Source organism: Loxodonta africana, chromosome 25 (assembly GCF_030014295.1).
Source record: "Loxodonta africana isolate mLoxAfr1 chromosome 25, mLoxAfr1.hap2, whole genome shotgun sequence".
Classification (NCBI taxonomy): Eukaryota; Metazoa; Chordata; class Mammalia; order Proboscidea; family Elephantidae; genus Loxodonta; species Loxodonta africana.
This window is the reverse complement of record NC_087366.1, coordinates 34,244,622-34,257,807: the sequence shown is the minus strand read 5'-3', so window position 1 is coordinate 34,257,807 and position 13,186 is coordinate 34,244,622. Positions and strand designations below refer to the sequence as shown.

The window sequence follows — 13,186 nt, the reverse complement described above, 5'->3', positions numbered from 1 at the left end:
TCCTGCAAAGCAACAGCTCAAAGAGTCAAAGTGGGTCTGCTGGCCGATGGAGCTTAACAATCGGAAGAGCTGTGATTTGAGCTCTGTGCCAAGCACTCTAGGGTGGATGATGGAAACACAGGATGAGACATGGCCCTCACCACCTGCCCTGAACAGAAGAAACTGGCCAAATGAAACGAGGGAGACAACAAGCTTTACTAGATGGACCGCTAAGAATAGAGAATTAGCCGGAATTCTGTAATGCGTCTAGAAGGTCACTCATTTACTCTTCTCTTCAGAAACTTAGAGAATCTGAGTCTGGCAGGGGAATCTGACATTGGGCATCTCCTTATTTCAAAGATGCGGACTCTGAGGCTCAGAAAGGTGAAAGATTTCCTGAGAGATCAGAGATCATTGATGACAGCGTACAGACTAGAACTCAAGTCTGCTGGCCCCAGTGCGTAGCCTCTGTAAGTAATACCATTACAAAACAAACAGACGAAAATTAACACAGAGCGTTCAAGATCCACCTGCTGACCTGGCTTTTTTGTTTTGTTTTGTTTTTTTTCTTCCTCTCAAACAATAACCATATCATATGCTCCTCATGAGCACACACAAGAATACAGACATCAGGGAGTGGACGGTGAGATGACCCTGAGAGTAGAGGCAGGGTCATCTCATCACTCATCACCAGTAGTTCCCTGTTTGGCCCTACACTGTCACACTTTTGACATACAATTATGGGGTACTGACTGGAACCCTGGGCGAGGTTCTGGGAATAAACTTTGACCTTATGGAGCTTGCAGACCAGAGCAGAAGGACAGACCTGAACATGAACAAGGTCAATGTTAAGGGGTCTGTGATGCAAAGGACAGAAAGCTACATTGGGAGTGGGGGTGGGGAGGTCAGGAAGGGCTTCCAAATGTGGATTTAATTTTCACAGATGGGGTAGGAGGCTGGGCCCACTAGGTGGATGGTGGGAGAAGGGCACCCAACAGAGGAAGGCCCAGTACGAACACACACAGTAAGAGGGAGCAAGTGGCTCTGGCAACTTCAGTGAGTTCAATATGGCTGGACTGAGACAGGCCAGATCACACTGCAGGCTGTACACTCCATGGGCCCAGCAGAAGGCCTGGCATCCAGCAGGTTCTAAATGTTTGATGAGGAAATGCACAGTGGACTTCGTCACTCTTGGTCCCTCTCTCACAAGAACACTTGGACTTCCTTGTGGGAGACTACACAGTCTGAGAAACTAGCCCCTGGCCAAGTAGGGGGCAAGCTACGCTCTGGAGCTTTACCCAAGAATATGAATCCTGAATGGAGTGACCTGGAGCAGCAAGGACTGCCGCTGACCCCTGACAGTGCTGACCCACAGACACTGACCAGGGTCCTTGCTGTGCCACAAGCTGGACCAGCGCTGGCTCCTCTTGAAATGAGCAGTCAAATTTTCCTTCAGATGGATGAGAAACCTCCACAGCCTCACAAGACTTGTTTGTTGATGTTTTTGCTGAAATTAGCTGGAGTCAGTTTCTGTTGCAATAAAGGAAATCCATCTGACGTGGAACAAAGGCAGAAGGGTAAGGTGGGGGGCAGGCAGGCATCCAGAGAGTGTGAACTTTGCCGGGCTCACCAAGAGCCTCCTGATGGCTTCCACAGCAGTGTAGGGAAAGGACTGGCAGGAGACAAGCTGTCAGGTTCCCTTCTCTCCCACCCTGATTTCACCAGGAACGAAAATGCTCTGCTTCCCAAGTCTGTGAGAGTGTACTGTGTGGCTTAAGAGGAAGAGAATTCAGAGACTGATGGACCTTATGGGCCTTTTCCTCCTCTTGAACATTCATTACCTCCTTTACAAATGCCAGAGAGAGAAAGGATGACATGTAGAGCTGGGGGAGGAAGGGTGTACAGGAAAGAAAGAGGGAAGCAGAGTATGAGAGAGATGGCGGCAAAGAAAGGTGGGGAAGGGAGGCAGCCCTTCTCCAGATGGAAAGCATGAACTCTACTCTGCAGGGCTGAGCAGCAAGGAGAGGGGCCAGTACAGCAGCACTCCTCAAGACACCACTGCTCCGAAAACCCGAGGAGACACTTGCTTCCCTGTCCAGCTATTAAAAGGAGCTGACACGGATGGATCGGAAGCCTCCTGGGCATTTGACTTCACCAGTTTGCAATGAGCAGTTCTGATGTTGCTCAACTGCAAATCTAAGCTGATATGATGAGAAACACTTGAGCATCCGCAGCTTGCAGTGGGGATGGGCGAGGAAGGGTGACTATCTTCCCCCAGGTCATTACTAAGGCTTCATTTCTATTCTTCAAGTCCCTCAGCCTTTTGATAGAATGGTTAGGGGACAAATGAAGGGAAGTGAAGGGTGATATAGTGGAAAACCCTATTACCAAAGGTATCGTTCCTGAGAGAAGGCTGCTTAAGTGGCACAATGCCAAGGCTTCCAGAAAAGTCGTGTTTAACAGGAGGCTTACGAGATGATTAAAAAGTACCCCCCAAAACACTTACATGCCACAGAGACGCATTTCCACATTCAAAGGACGTGGCCCATCGTATTCATCACCACCCTGAGGCCCGCCCTGACTCACTACACTGAGCATTCACGATCCTATCGCATCTCATTTCAACTGCACACCAGCTCTGGATGGTTAATAAGAGAAAACTAAGGTGCAGGAGAGAAGCAATGTTTTTAAGGCAGATGAGCACTGATGCCCTCTGCCCCTCCCGGGACATCCCCTCCCTCTAGTAGCTGCTGTCTGCTGACAATGCCCCATCAGGAACTATGCCTGGCCTGTTCCCTGACACTCAGAGTGCACTCCTGGAGTCTTAATTAGATGCAAAAAGAATACAAATAAAATCTGGAAAAGAAATATTTTCCCATTAAAAATACACAGAATGCAAAAAATGCATTATTAATATTTTGTTACTCCCCTTTGGTTTCCCTAAAATTATTTTTGAAAATTATGCAGTAAGACATTTATGTGAAATTGTCTATAAAGTTCAGTTAGTATGTTCCCTATTACAGCCAAGACAAACTCTCAAACGCAAGAGCAAGCAAAGCATCATCCGTCAACCGCAGGGCCCTTTGTGTTTATGTGAAATTCTAGTCTGTTTTTTATTCAACCACCAGAATTTTGGCTGCAGAAAGTCTTTCCTGATTAGTAAATTAAAAGAGGGACCTGAGGGCTGGAAACAGAAAAGGGAGGCAAAGAAAAGCTGGATAGGAACAAAGTTGTTTCCCTCATTCGTTCTTTCTGCGCCAAAGCCTTAAAAGAAATATAAATGCCCCCTGCCCCTGCTCAGAAGGTCCCCTGGTGGAACAAACAGTGTGCTCTCAACGACTACCTAAACACTGGCAGTTCAAACCCACCAAGTGGCACCACGGAAGAAAGGCCTGGTGACCTGCTTCCATAGAGATTACAGCCAAGAAAACCCTATGGGGCAGTTCTACTGTATAACACATGGGGTCGCCTAAGTCAGAATCGACTCAGCTTCAACAGGTCTGTTTTTTGGCCCCTGCCCAGAGGCGGTAGAGGGGTAGGTACAGCCATATGTCTCTTGGCAAGAATTTTTCTTAAGATGAGACTGTGAGCTCCATAAGGACAGGAAAAAAAAAATAAATAAAGGACAGGGGCCGTGTCTTATTCATCTTGTTATCTCCAGAACCTAACACAATGTCTGGCACGTGATAGGTGTGCAATAAATATTAAAATTCTCTGAGCTAAGAAGGGTCTTTAAAATCTAGCTAAGTAGTTAAATGAAGATTGCCAAGGCTGTGACCATCTTAAGCATCCAAGTTCCTTTCCCTTCTTTCCTCCACTTCCTCCTTCAAGAAGCCACCCAAGAACCACCTCTCCCTACTGCTTCTCATACATAGCTCTACCTTCTTCGCCCCAGATTTTAACTGTCCCATGGTCTTTTTCTTGAGGGAACGGAACATGCCTAACATGTCCCTGGTATTATGGATTAAGCACTGGATGCAAAGGAAGCTCTCAAAAACAGATTCAGATACTTAACTAAATATCAAAAATGAAAAGAACCCAAGACAATATCTAATCCAACCCCTAAATTTTCATATACAATAAATGAAGTTCTTCATTTGAGAAAAATAGAAACAGCACAATAAATACAATAAAGCCCAGAGGAAAACAATAAATACAATAATGGGTTATCTCCTATGTAATTAACACAAAGCTCATCACTTTCTTTACAGATCATCAGAAGCAGTGATTACCTCGCCTTGAGAATAATCTCCTGTCCTAGAGAGAGGAGAAAATGTGGTATTATTTTAAGATATAATGCTTATTTCTGAATCTAACAGTCAACACACCTCAATCCCTCCTTAGGACTTTTAGATTAGATTAGTATGCAGAGATAGCCAGTCCCTGGATGTTTAACACCAGCGATTTTCCAGCCTTCCAACTTAGAAGCTATCTGACCTGAAAATTAATTTTGTTTCATGATCTTTCACTATTCATTGCCTTTATCTTCACGGAAACTACAGGATCACAAACAAAAACTCTAACATGGAAGTCGTGAAAAGTAAGAGACAGAGAAGCAACATAAAGTCTAAGGACAAAGGCCCCAGAGACTTTGCAAGGAGGTTACTGAGAATGTGACTCTTACATGGCTCTCGGATCTCAGCTGAAATCATGTCTCCTTAAAGAGACCTTCCCTGGTTACCCCATCTAATGCTGAATCCTCCCCGCAACTCCTGCCCCCAAATCTACCACACTGCTCTCATTTATTGTCTTCACTGCATTTATCAGTATCTAAAATTGACTCATCTGTTTGTTTACATTTTTGTTATTCAGCTGTCCTGCTAGAATGTAAGCTCTATGAAGACAAGGACTTGGTCAACCACAGTATCACCAAAACTGAGAACAACTTAGAAGACTTAAAAGACATAGCATACTGTAGATGCTCTATCAATATTTACCAAATGAGTGAGAAAATGAAGGAATGCACAAATTTTTCTAAGTTTCCAAGTTTTTCCATACCCCAGCATACTTTGCAGACAAAGAGTAGATGCCCCACTAAGGCCACCTGGCCATGTTGACATTTTAACCAATGATGTGAGGCACTCATTGATACTTTGTAGCTAGGGTGCACTCTCTATTTTCCATAATAGGAGTGGCCCTGCCTGCCTGACTTGGTCCCCTTGCACTTGCAGGGCCAGTAAGCTTTAAACTGGGGGATGAAGGGTGAGGGGCATAAGCAGGGCTCAGCAAAGAGGATGGCTATCAATGACACAAATTAAGGTGGAACAGGGCAAAACAATATCCAACTGAGATGGATACAGAGAGAGAACGGGGAAACAAAGGTTAAGTATTTAGGTAAAGGGCCAACAGCTAGAAGAATTCCTCGTGGCTGGCTCCGTGAAGCCGGTGGTTAATATGCTTGAATTACTGCTCTCTCTTTTACACATGCAGTCTACAGCCGTGCTTCTCACACTGCAGAAGCATTACGAGCCACCCGAGAGCTGGGTAAAACAGATTACTGCGCCCAACTCCCAGAGAGTTCAACTCATTAGGTCAGGATGGAGACCCCACATGTGAACTCCTGAAGAGCTCCCAGGTAACGCTGTACTGCTGCTCTGCCGCCCTCATTTTGAGTTTAGGCTCTACAGCCGCTCCGCCCAGTGCAGCAGACACCAACCACATGTGCTACCGAGTACCTGAAATACGGCTAGTGTGACTCAGAAACTGAATTTCAGTTTTTTTTTTAATTTTAATTAATTTAAATTTCACTAACCACATGTGGCTGGTGGTTAATGTATTAGAGAGCGCAAAGGGCACATTTCCGTCATCGCTAAAGTTCTACTGGACAGTGCTACTCCTGTGCATTGGACAGAGCTAGCCTTGAACAATCCTCCAAAGCTGAGCAATGGAAGGCTGGAGCAGCTAACGCTGCCCTCCACTGGTAGGGTGGAGGGGGGAAGGAGAGTGTCTGTGGCATAAGTCTTGACCCTCGGCATCTGGGAGCTGAGCTTCAAGCCACAGTCTCTTCCTGTCATAAGCCGAAGTGAGTCAGTTTAAAAGGGAAAACCTTTAAAAAAGAAACTAATACATATATGCCTCTGTATCCCAACCTGATACCTGGAACCTGACCCCAATATGTATTGCCCTGGAAGAGAGAAGCTTAGAACAAGAGCATCAGTTTCCTGGCAGTTCTGACCAGAGGGAGGGAGAGGCAGAAGCAGAATGTAGCCAGAGCAGCTGACAGGGCAGGCAGCTCCCCAGAGGTGAGTTTGTTTTTCACCAAGTAGAGGTATTACTTGATTTAAGTGCTGTGAATTCCTAGAAAGTCAGATTCACCTACACTCCAGCCTAAGAAGGACAACAATGGACACTCAAAGCCAAGGATTCATCCGAGCCATCTGCTATTTTAGCTTCTCTGCACCGCTTTCACACATATGGAGGACTGGCTGTACTCACACTGAACACCTTGATGTCACTTCTGTTTCTTATTTCTTCCACAAGGGCCAGTGGTTTTCCTTTAGGGACGGGTATTGTGCCGAGGACTATGGTCCCTGGAGTGGACAGTGTCTGACGAACAGCTTGGATAAAAGTCTGGCTGAACAGCTCCATTTTCCCAATTTCATCGATGACGCACACTCTCTGCCCTGGGCCACTGCTGAGATCTGCCTGAGAATAAGAAAGACATTCATTTGGACGCCAAAGTCACAGTAAGAAAAGGGGCTGATGCCCCTCCGCCATTACTCACCATGCAACAGTCATGCCAGGGTGAGTTGACAACTCTTTGGAAGTCAAGAGACCATTCTCACAGCCACGTGGAGCAGTTAACTGATGAACTAATCTAGAAAGGCTTCCTTAAAGATGTAACACCTGGGAAATTAAATTCCTCATGTCGGGTAAAGAACCTAGTCTTACCCTAAATAAGTGGCCTTTGTCCCTGGCTCTGGAGAAATAACCTTTGGAATAACTGGGGTGCCTTTGTCGAAGACTTCCGGGCCATACCTGAGAATCTGTACTGGGGGGCTGGCCAGGCCAAAAAAGACTCACTTGGGTAGCTGATACAAACTAGCCTCAGGAGGCATGATTTAACCTATCGTGCAGGACTGGTCCACAAAAGCCCAGAACACTAAGGCTCAGAAGGCTTCCTGTTGGCAAGAACACCTGCTCTAGAAGGTTAGCATGTCCCCTGGGATATGGAAGCTCTGCGCTGGGAACCCTGTCAGACCTCACCCTATGTATCTCTATGTGTAACCTTTTTGGGTATAATAAATCTGTAATCATAAGTACGGTAAACTTTCCATGAATTCTGCTGAGTCATTCCAGTGAATTATCAAGCCCAAAGCCAGCAGGTAAAACAGTAAGGATGTTGTGTGGACTCCCGAGCATCCTGTAGGGGTACTGAGAAATCAGCCCAAATCGTGGCTAGCAGGTCAGAAGGCTGGAGCGTTGTGTGGACTTCCCCAACCTATAACTGGAATCTGCCTATTTGGGAGCCTGAAGGATGGTGTCCTTTTGTCCTTTTAATTTGTCTGTTCTGACCTTGCCCCCAGGTGGCTCGGGCCAGAGGGAGAGAGAGTGCGCAAGCTGCAGGGGGCATGATGACAATGGAGAAGTGGGAATGTGAGGACTGGATCAATCTCCACATTTTGGGAATTGAATTCATGCTGATCCTCAAGGTGCACCCTGAGCCACTGAGTTTCTCTGGCAATTTTTACTCCTATAGAACGGTGCCAATAATAACCAAGTGTTATATTTATATACACCAAGAAAATAAATGGGGAAGCAAATGCTTCAGGTTTAAAAGAAATGAGACAGCAAGCCTGGATGCCCTTAATAATAATATTGGCCTCTCTTCTTTCAAGTTGGAGTCTTATGATATTCTTGGTTGGGCAGGAGATAACTGCTGCAGGCAGATGCCTGTATATTTCATAATCTGGGCTATGAGGGTTTGTGGAAAAAAGTGAAAACTGGAAGGAAAGGTGTCTTGATTAAAAAAAAATAGTGAGGATTAGGCCCATTAGATCTCAGATTCACTTTCTAATGACTTTGTACAAATTCATTCCCTTCTTTCTTAAAAAACCCACCCAGAACAGGTGTAGCAGCTAGCCTCCATAGAATCTTAATGATCTGGGAGCCTGGGATTCACACCCTTGTGTGGTCCCCTCCCACAAGGTCTATGTGACCAACAAAAGAATATGGCAGAATGTCAATTCTGAGATTAGGTTACCAAAGACTGCCAGTTCTGCCTTAGACTCTTTTTCTCTCTCGGATCACTTGCTCTAGGAAAAGAGAAATGCCATGTTGTGAAGACAGTCAGGTGGTCTATGGAGAGGCCCATGCAGTGAGGAACTGAGGTCTCCAACAACTACATGAGTGAGGCTGGAGGTGGGTCCTTCCCAGTCAAGCCTTCAGATGATCACGCCACAGTCAACAACTTGACCGCAGCCTCAGGACAGACCGTGAGCCAGAACCGCCCAGCCAAGCTATACCTGGATTCCTGACCCTCAGAAACTGTGGGAAAGAACAAATGTTTGTTGTTTTTATGTTGCTAATAAGCTTTGGGGTAATTTGTTACACAGCAACAGACAACTAATGCACATGCTCTCTCTCGAGAGAAGTATTCCAAGAGAAAGCTACTATGACTTTGTTTGATCCTTCCATAGGAGGAACACAATAGAACACATAATAAGCACTTTGATGACTGCTGAATGACAAATACATTTTATATTTTTGTCCATAATGATTATTTTGAAAATTGTATGTAAAGCTGATTTACAAAGTACTGTACACAACAGTTCTTACCAAAGCCAAAAAAAACCAAACCCACTCAAGTTGACTCTGACACATAGCAACCCTAAAGGGCAGAGCAGAACTGCCCCACAGGGTTTCCAAGGGTGTAATCTTTACGGAAGCAGACTGCCACATCTTCCTCCCATGGGGCAGCCGGTAGGTTCGAACTGCCAAACTGTGGGTTAGCAGCCGAGCACTTAACCACTGCACCACCAGGGCTCCTTACAATGACATCAGTGTATTCCCAGAATATATGTCTGAGTTAAGCTATATTTTGCTCAAATTCCAAATATCAAAACTAAGGTACGGTATGGTTGGTGGTGGGGTGTTTGTGGTAGCCAGTGACAGATGAGTCTGAGGGGGCTGGCAGGCAGGGGGATGGTGATTTTATCCAACAGGTGAGAGATTTTAAGCATGGCAGAATCACAAGTTATGCTAGAAAGACTGCTATCTGTGTGGAGTCAGGAAGACAAGTTAGAAATCTCTTGGAGTAGACAATTTGCTATTGTGGGGTCTAAACTGGGCCAGTGATTGGAGGGTCACATTACAACAGTGTATTTCAGACTATTAAGGAAATGGTATATATACCATTATGTATATATAATATATAATATTATATATAATATGCACATACGTGTATATATATACACTTAGTGTGTGTATATATATATACATACATATATAATATTTTCCTACCAATTTTATTATCAGAAAGGCCAGGAAGGAGTCCACTGTAATTATCTAAGAGTGATCTCCCAAACTTCAGTTTCTGGTGTACTTTAATTTTTAACTTAAATTTCATCTACCTGTCTGTGTATCTTGCCTCTCTTGTCTATTCCTCTTAGCAGCAGGGACAAGGTTTTACTCATCTTTGTCTTTTCCATGGAATTAATGATGCTGCAAAATTGAGAATGGGAAGTTGAAGCAGATAATGCTACCTTCTATCAGGGTGGGGCAGGGAAGGAGAGTGTCTATGGAATAATTCCCTATTTATTCCAGGTTTTTTCCTCAAAATGAATGCCAAATTACGGAGAAACAAAAAAGCTATCAGCCCCCCTTTTGTGGGTATCCCACAGCAGGTTTCTATCTTCTGGGAAGCAAGCCACTCCAACTGATATGACTCTTATCAAGGAGCATGTGGGACATTCTGCTGCCTCAAGAGACTATAACTAATTGTCGATGTCGTCATTCCGGAAGCTATCATCTAAAAGCTAAACAGAACTCTCCAAGCATATCACAACGACGGTGTTGAAAGCAGCCAATTCAAACAACAAAAAACAGTATGAAAGGATGTGTGTGCACGTGGACCTGTATTCACATGAGTGTCTATGTGTGGGTGGTCACACACATGTGGGTATGCCCATTAATACACACATGGAGGATGAAGCCCAGGGCTCAACACCACTGCCTTTTCTGCAATTCCCCAAAGCTCTCACATGGCAGCTCACCTATATTATCTGAACTCCATATACTTAGCAAAAATACTGGATACCCATGCATGTGTTATTTTCCACCAAATGCAAATGTTCACTTTAAAACCTTAGCTTACGTAAAATCCTCATGCTGCTCAGTATCAGGGACTCATTATTATCTAGGAACAAAAGGAATCTCAAAAACCAGTCTGAGGTTTTTAATGAAAAATGGAAGTTATTCACACTCAACTGAGAGTTGAGTGTGCCAAGCCACTCACAACCCTATAAATGCCCAGCTTGTTTTCTAAGTAACACGTGAACATACACTCAAAATAGGAACCACTATTACATTCAAAACTGCTTTACTTCTGTACAAATTCAAGCAACAAATTCAGTCCCAAGTTCTCCTCCAAGCTGATAAAGGCAGAGAGGTCCAGGTTTGAAGACCATGGAGGCTCCCGCCCCAGCTCTCCTGTCTCCAGATATGGAGAGAGTTAAGGACAAGCTCTGGGAGGAATTGTGAAGAGCCAGGTTGGGGGGGCGGGGGCTTTTCGTCGCGCCACCGTGGTCACTGTGCGTGTGCTGCCCTCTTGCCCTGGCACGTCCCCTCCCTAAATAACAACACGAGTTCGTGTCATTCTCTGAGGGCTGTACTGTTGGTCTTTTTGTTACCTCGGCATTCCTGGCCATGCCCCTGTGTTAGGCTTACATTTCAGCTGATTATAAATTTTCACTGTCACAAAGAGTGAGATAAACTTCACGCTAACTACATTTTTAGCTCTCCTGTTCTGAGAAAGAAGGTATTTGTTTAGGGTAGGGTCCTAAAATTGACCAGCCAGGAGTGAGAGACGCTATGAATAATTTTATAGCTCTGGTTGCACTCAGCCAGTTTGCTTTCTGGAAAGATTAAATTGATTTGGAATGACAACAAACTATTTTATACCAGTTACACCAGAGACTGGAAAATAGTACAATGTGTTTGGTCCTTTCTTTAGTCTTTACATGCACTTAGGAATACAAGGAAAATGTTGACAAAATATGCAGTTTCATATAACCAAAATATTTGCTTCATTCTGAATTATTTCCATGATCAATACTTTTAGTGGTATTATGGTTTAAAAAAAATTTTTTATTATCAGACATATCGACTGGCTTCTGAGTCCATCCACCTGGGATAGCAAGTATCAAAAGTCACGCGAAGGAACAAAGGGATGTCTGCCAGAAGTTAGGCAGCAGAACTGCAGTCTTCCCCAAAATAGGTCTGGGGAGCCAGCAAGGCCTGGCCTGTTTGGGCAAATGGTGATAAAAACAGCCCCTGCCTAGCAAGCCCCAAATCCCTTACCCCACTTACGTTATTAGCTAAAAATGCAAGGCTATATCAGACTTTTATGTTGTTTACTCCATGCCTTAAGGTTGCAGAATATTTTAGCAATCTGGTGGCATGTCAATCATGTGTCCCCAGGGAATAAAATCACATGCTGACAAGCTAGGACAAAACGTCTAGACTGTGTGACGCGTCTCTGAGCCCAACCCTTCCCCACTTAGGCACACTCGGATGGAAACAGCCCCCATCAGCAGCTCTGCACCCCCACCTGGGCTCAGGCCAACTGGTCCTGCAGTCCTCCTGGATGTCCTAAACCGCCTCGCTGGGGCTCACAGGCATCGCCCAACACGACCACCTCATCTTAACTGCACTGGCAGTGCACCCTGGCCATTTTCTAAGCTACCAGAGCTATCCTGAGATTGAAACGGCGTCTACTGGCTGATAGCCCAGTGGGATCCAGGGCTCTGAACCAGCCTGGACATTGGGCTAAAGGGACTCCCTGACAGACTAATGGCCCTGCTCCAGCCCCCGGTTCCCCAGCAAACACAAACGAAACTGCTGGAGTGAGGTTCCTCCCAAGGTACTGCCTGCCCATCACTTCACTCAACGTCTCAAGAAAACTAGTAAGAAATATCCCTATATTTAGAGACTCCAGTGAGTCCCTGGATGGCACCAACAGTTAAGCGTTGGACTCCCAACTGAAAGGCTGGCAATTCAAGCCCACCCAGAGGTCCCTCAGAAGAAAGGACTAGCAATCTACTTCCAAAAAATCACAGCCATGGAAACCCTATGCAGCAGTTCTATCCTGACAAACATGGGGTTGCCGTGAATCAGAAGCAACTGGTCTGTTTCTGTACATAGCATCTGTTTCATATATGAGGACATGAACCTCAGGCGTTAAGTGACTTTACCCAAAGTGCTACAGCTCACAAGTGAGAGGGCGAAGTGTCAAACCCAGGGTCATCTGATTCTAAAGCCCTCTTCCATACCCAGTGTTCACATTTGCATACCCACCTGCACATGAAATATGGAAATAACTGTGCCTAACAAATCCATCTTGGACAAGATAAAAAAAAAAAAAAACCCTGTGGGGCACATTTCTACCCTGATACACATGGGGTCACCATGAGTTGGATTCAACTCAACAGCAATTGGTTTGGGGCTGAGAGAATAAAAATGATCATGTTAAAAAAAAGAAATCCATCTAACCATGAAGAAACTGCCTTTTCTTTCTCTCCAGTGATAAGGAACAGAGCTCTAGTTTCTAGGGGCTTACAGAGGCAAAGCCACAAAACCCCCTTTTTTTTTTTTGAGTAGTCATACTTTATTACTTCCATTTACTCAGACAGAACTACATATTTTGGGTCTCAAAACAATATCACCTACATCATTTTACCAGGTATGAATCAATAATGGCCCAATTTATTTGACAGATTCAACCTGGAGGTGAAGTGATCTTTGCTTCTGCCCAGGAGCACACCCCTCTGCACACAGCAGATGTGCCCATGAACCCCAGTATCTACTAATTCCTGCCACTTCATTAGCGGCTGACAGTGCTTATATTAACTATTTTTTTTTTAATTCACTTGCTTAGTAAACATTTTAATCAATGTTTAAACTTTTGATAAAAGTTCAGTATCTTTGATACCTGGTATCTTGTTATTAGGAAGTACCTGGAGGAGATAAAGTTGATTGTTATAGAAGT

The 13,186-nt window shown here is 44.7% G+C and overlaps 1 protein-coding gene across 2 annotated transcripts in view; it reads right to left on the bottom strand.

Moving 5' to 3' along the window:
• Positions 1-13,186, bottom strand: part of NTPCR (nucleoside-triphosphatase, cancer-related) — a 46,891-nt gene that overhangs the window by 12,013 nt on the left and 21,692 nt on the right. The window contains exon 4 of one of the 2 annotated variants that reach the window (XM_003410897.4): positions 6,415-6,624. The exons of the other annotated variant lie outside the window; for it this stretch is intronic. Coding sequence (XP_003410945.1) covers positions 6,415-6,624 — 210 coding nt within the window. The remainder of the gene's footprint in view (positions 1-6,414; positions 6,625-13,186) is intronic. 2 annotated transcript variants of the gene reach the window in all.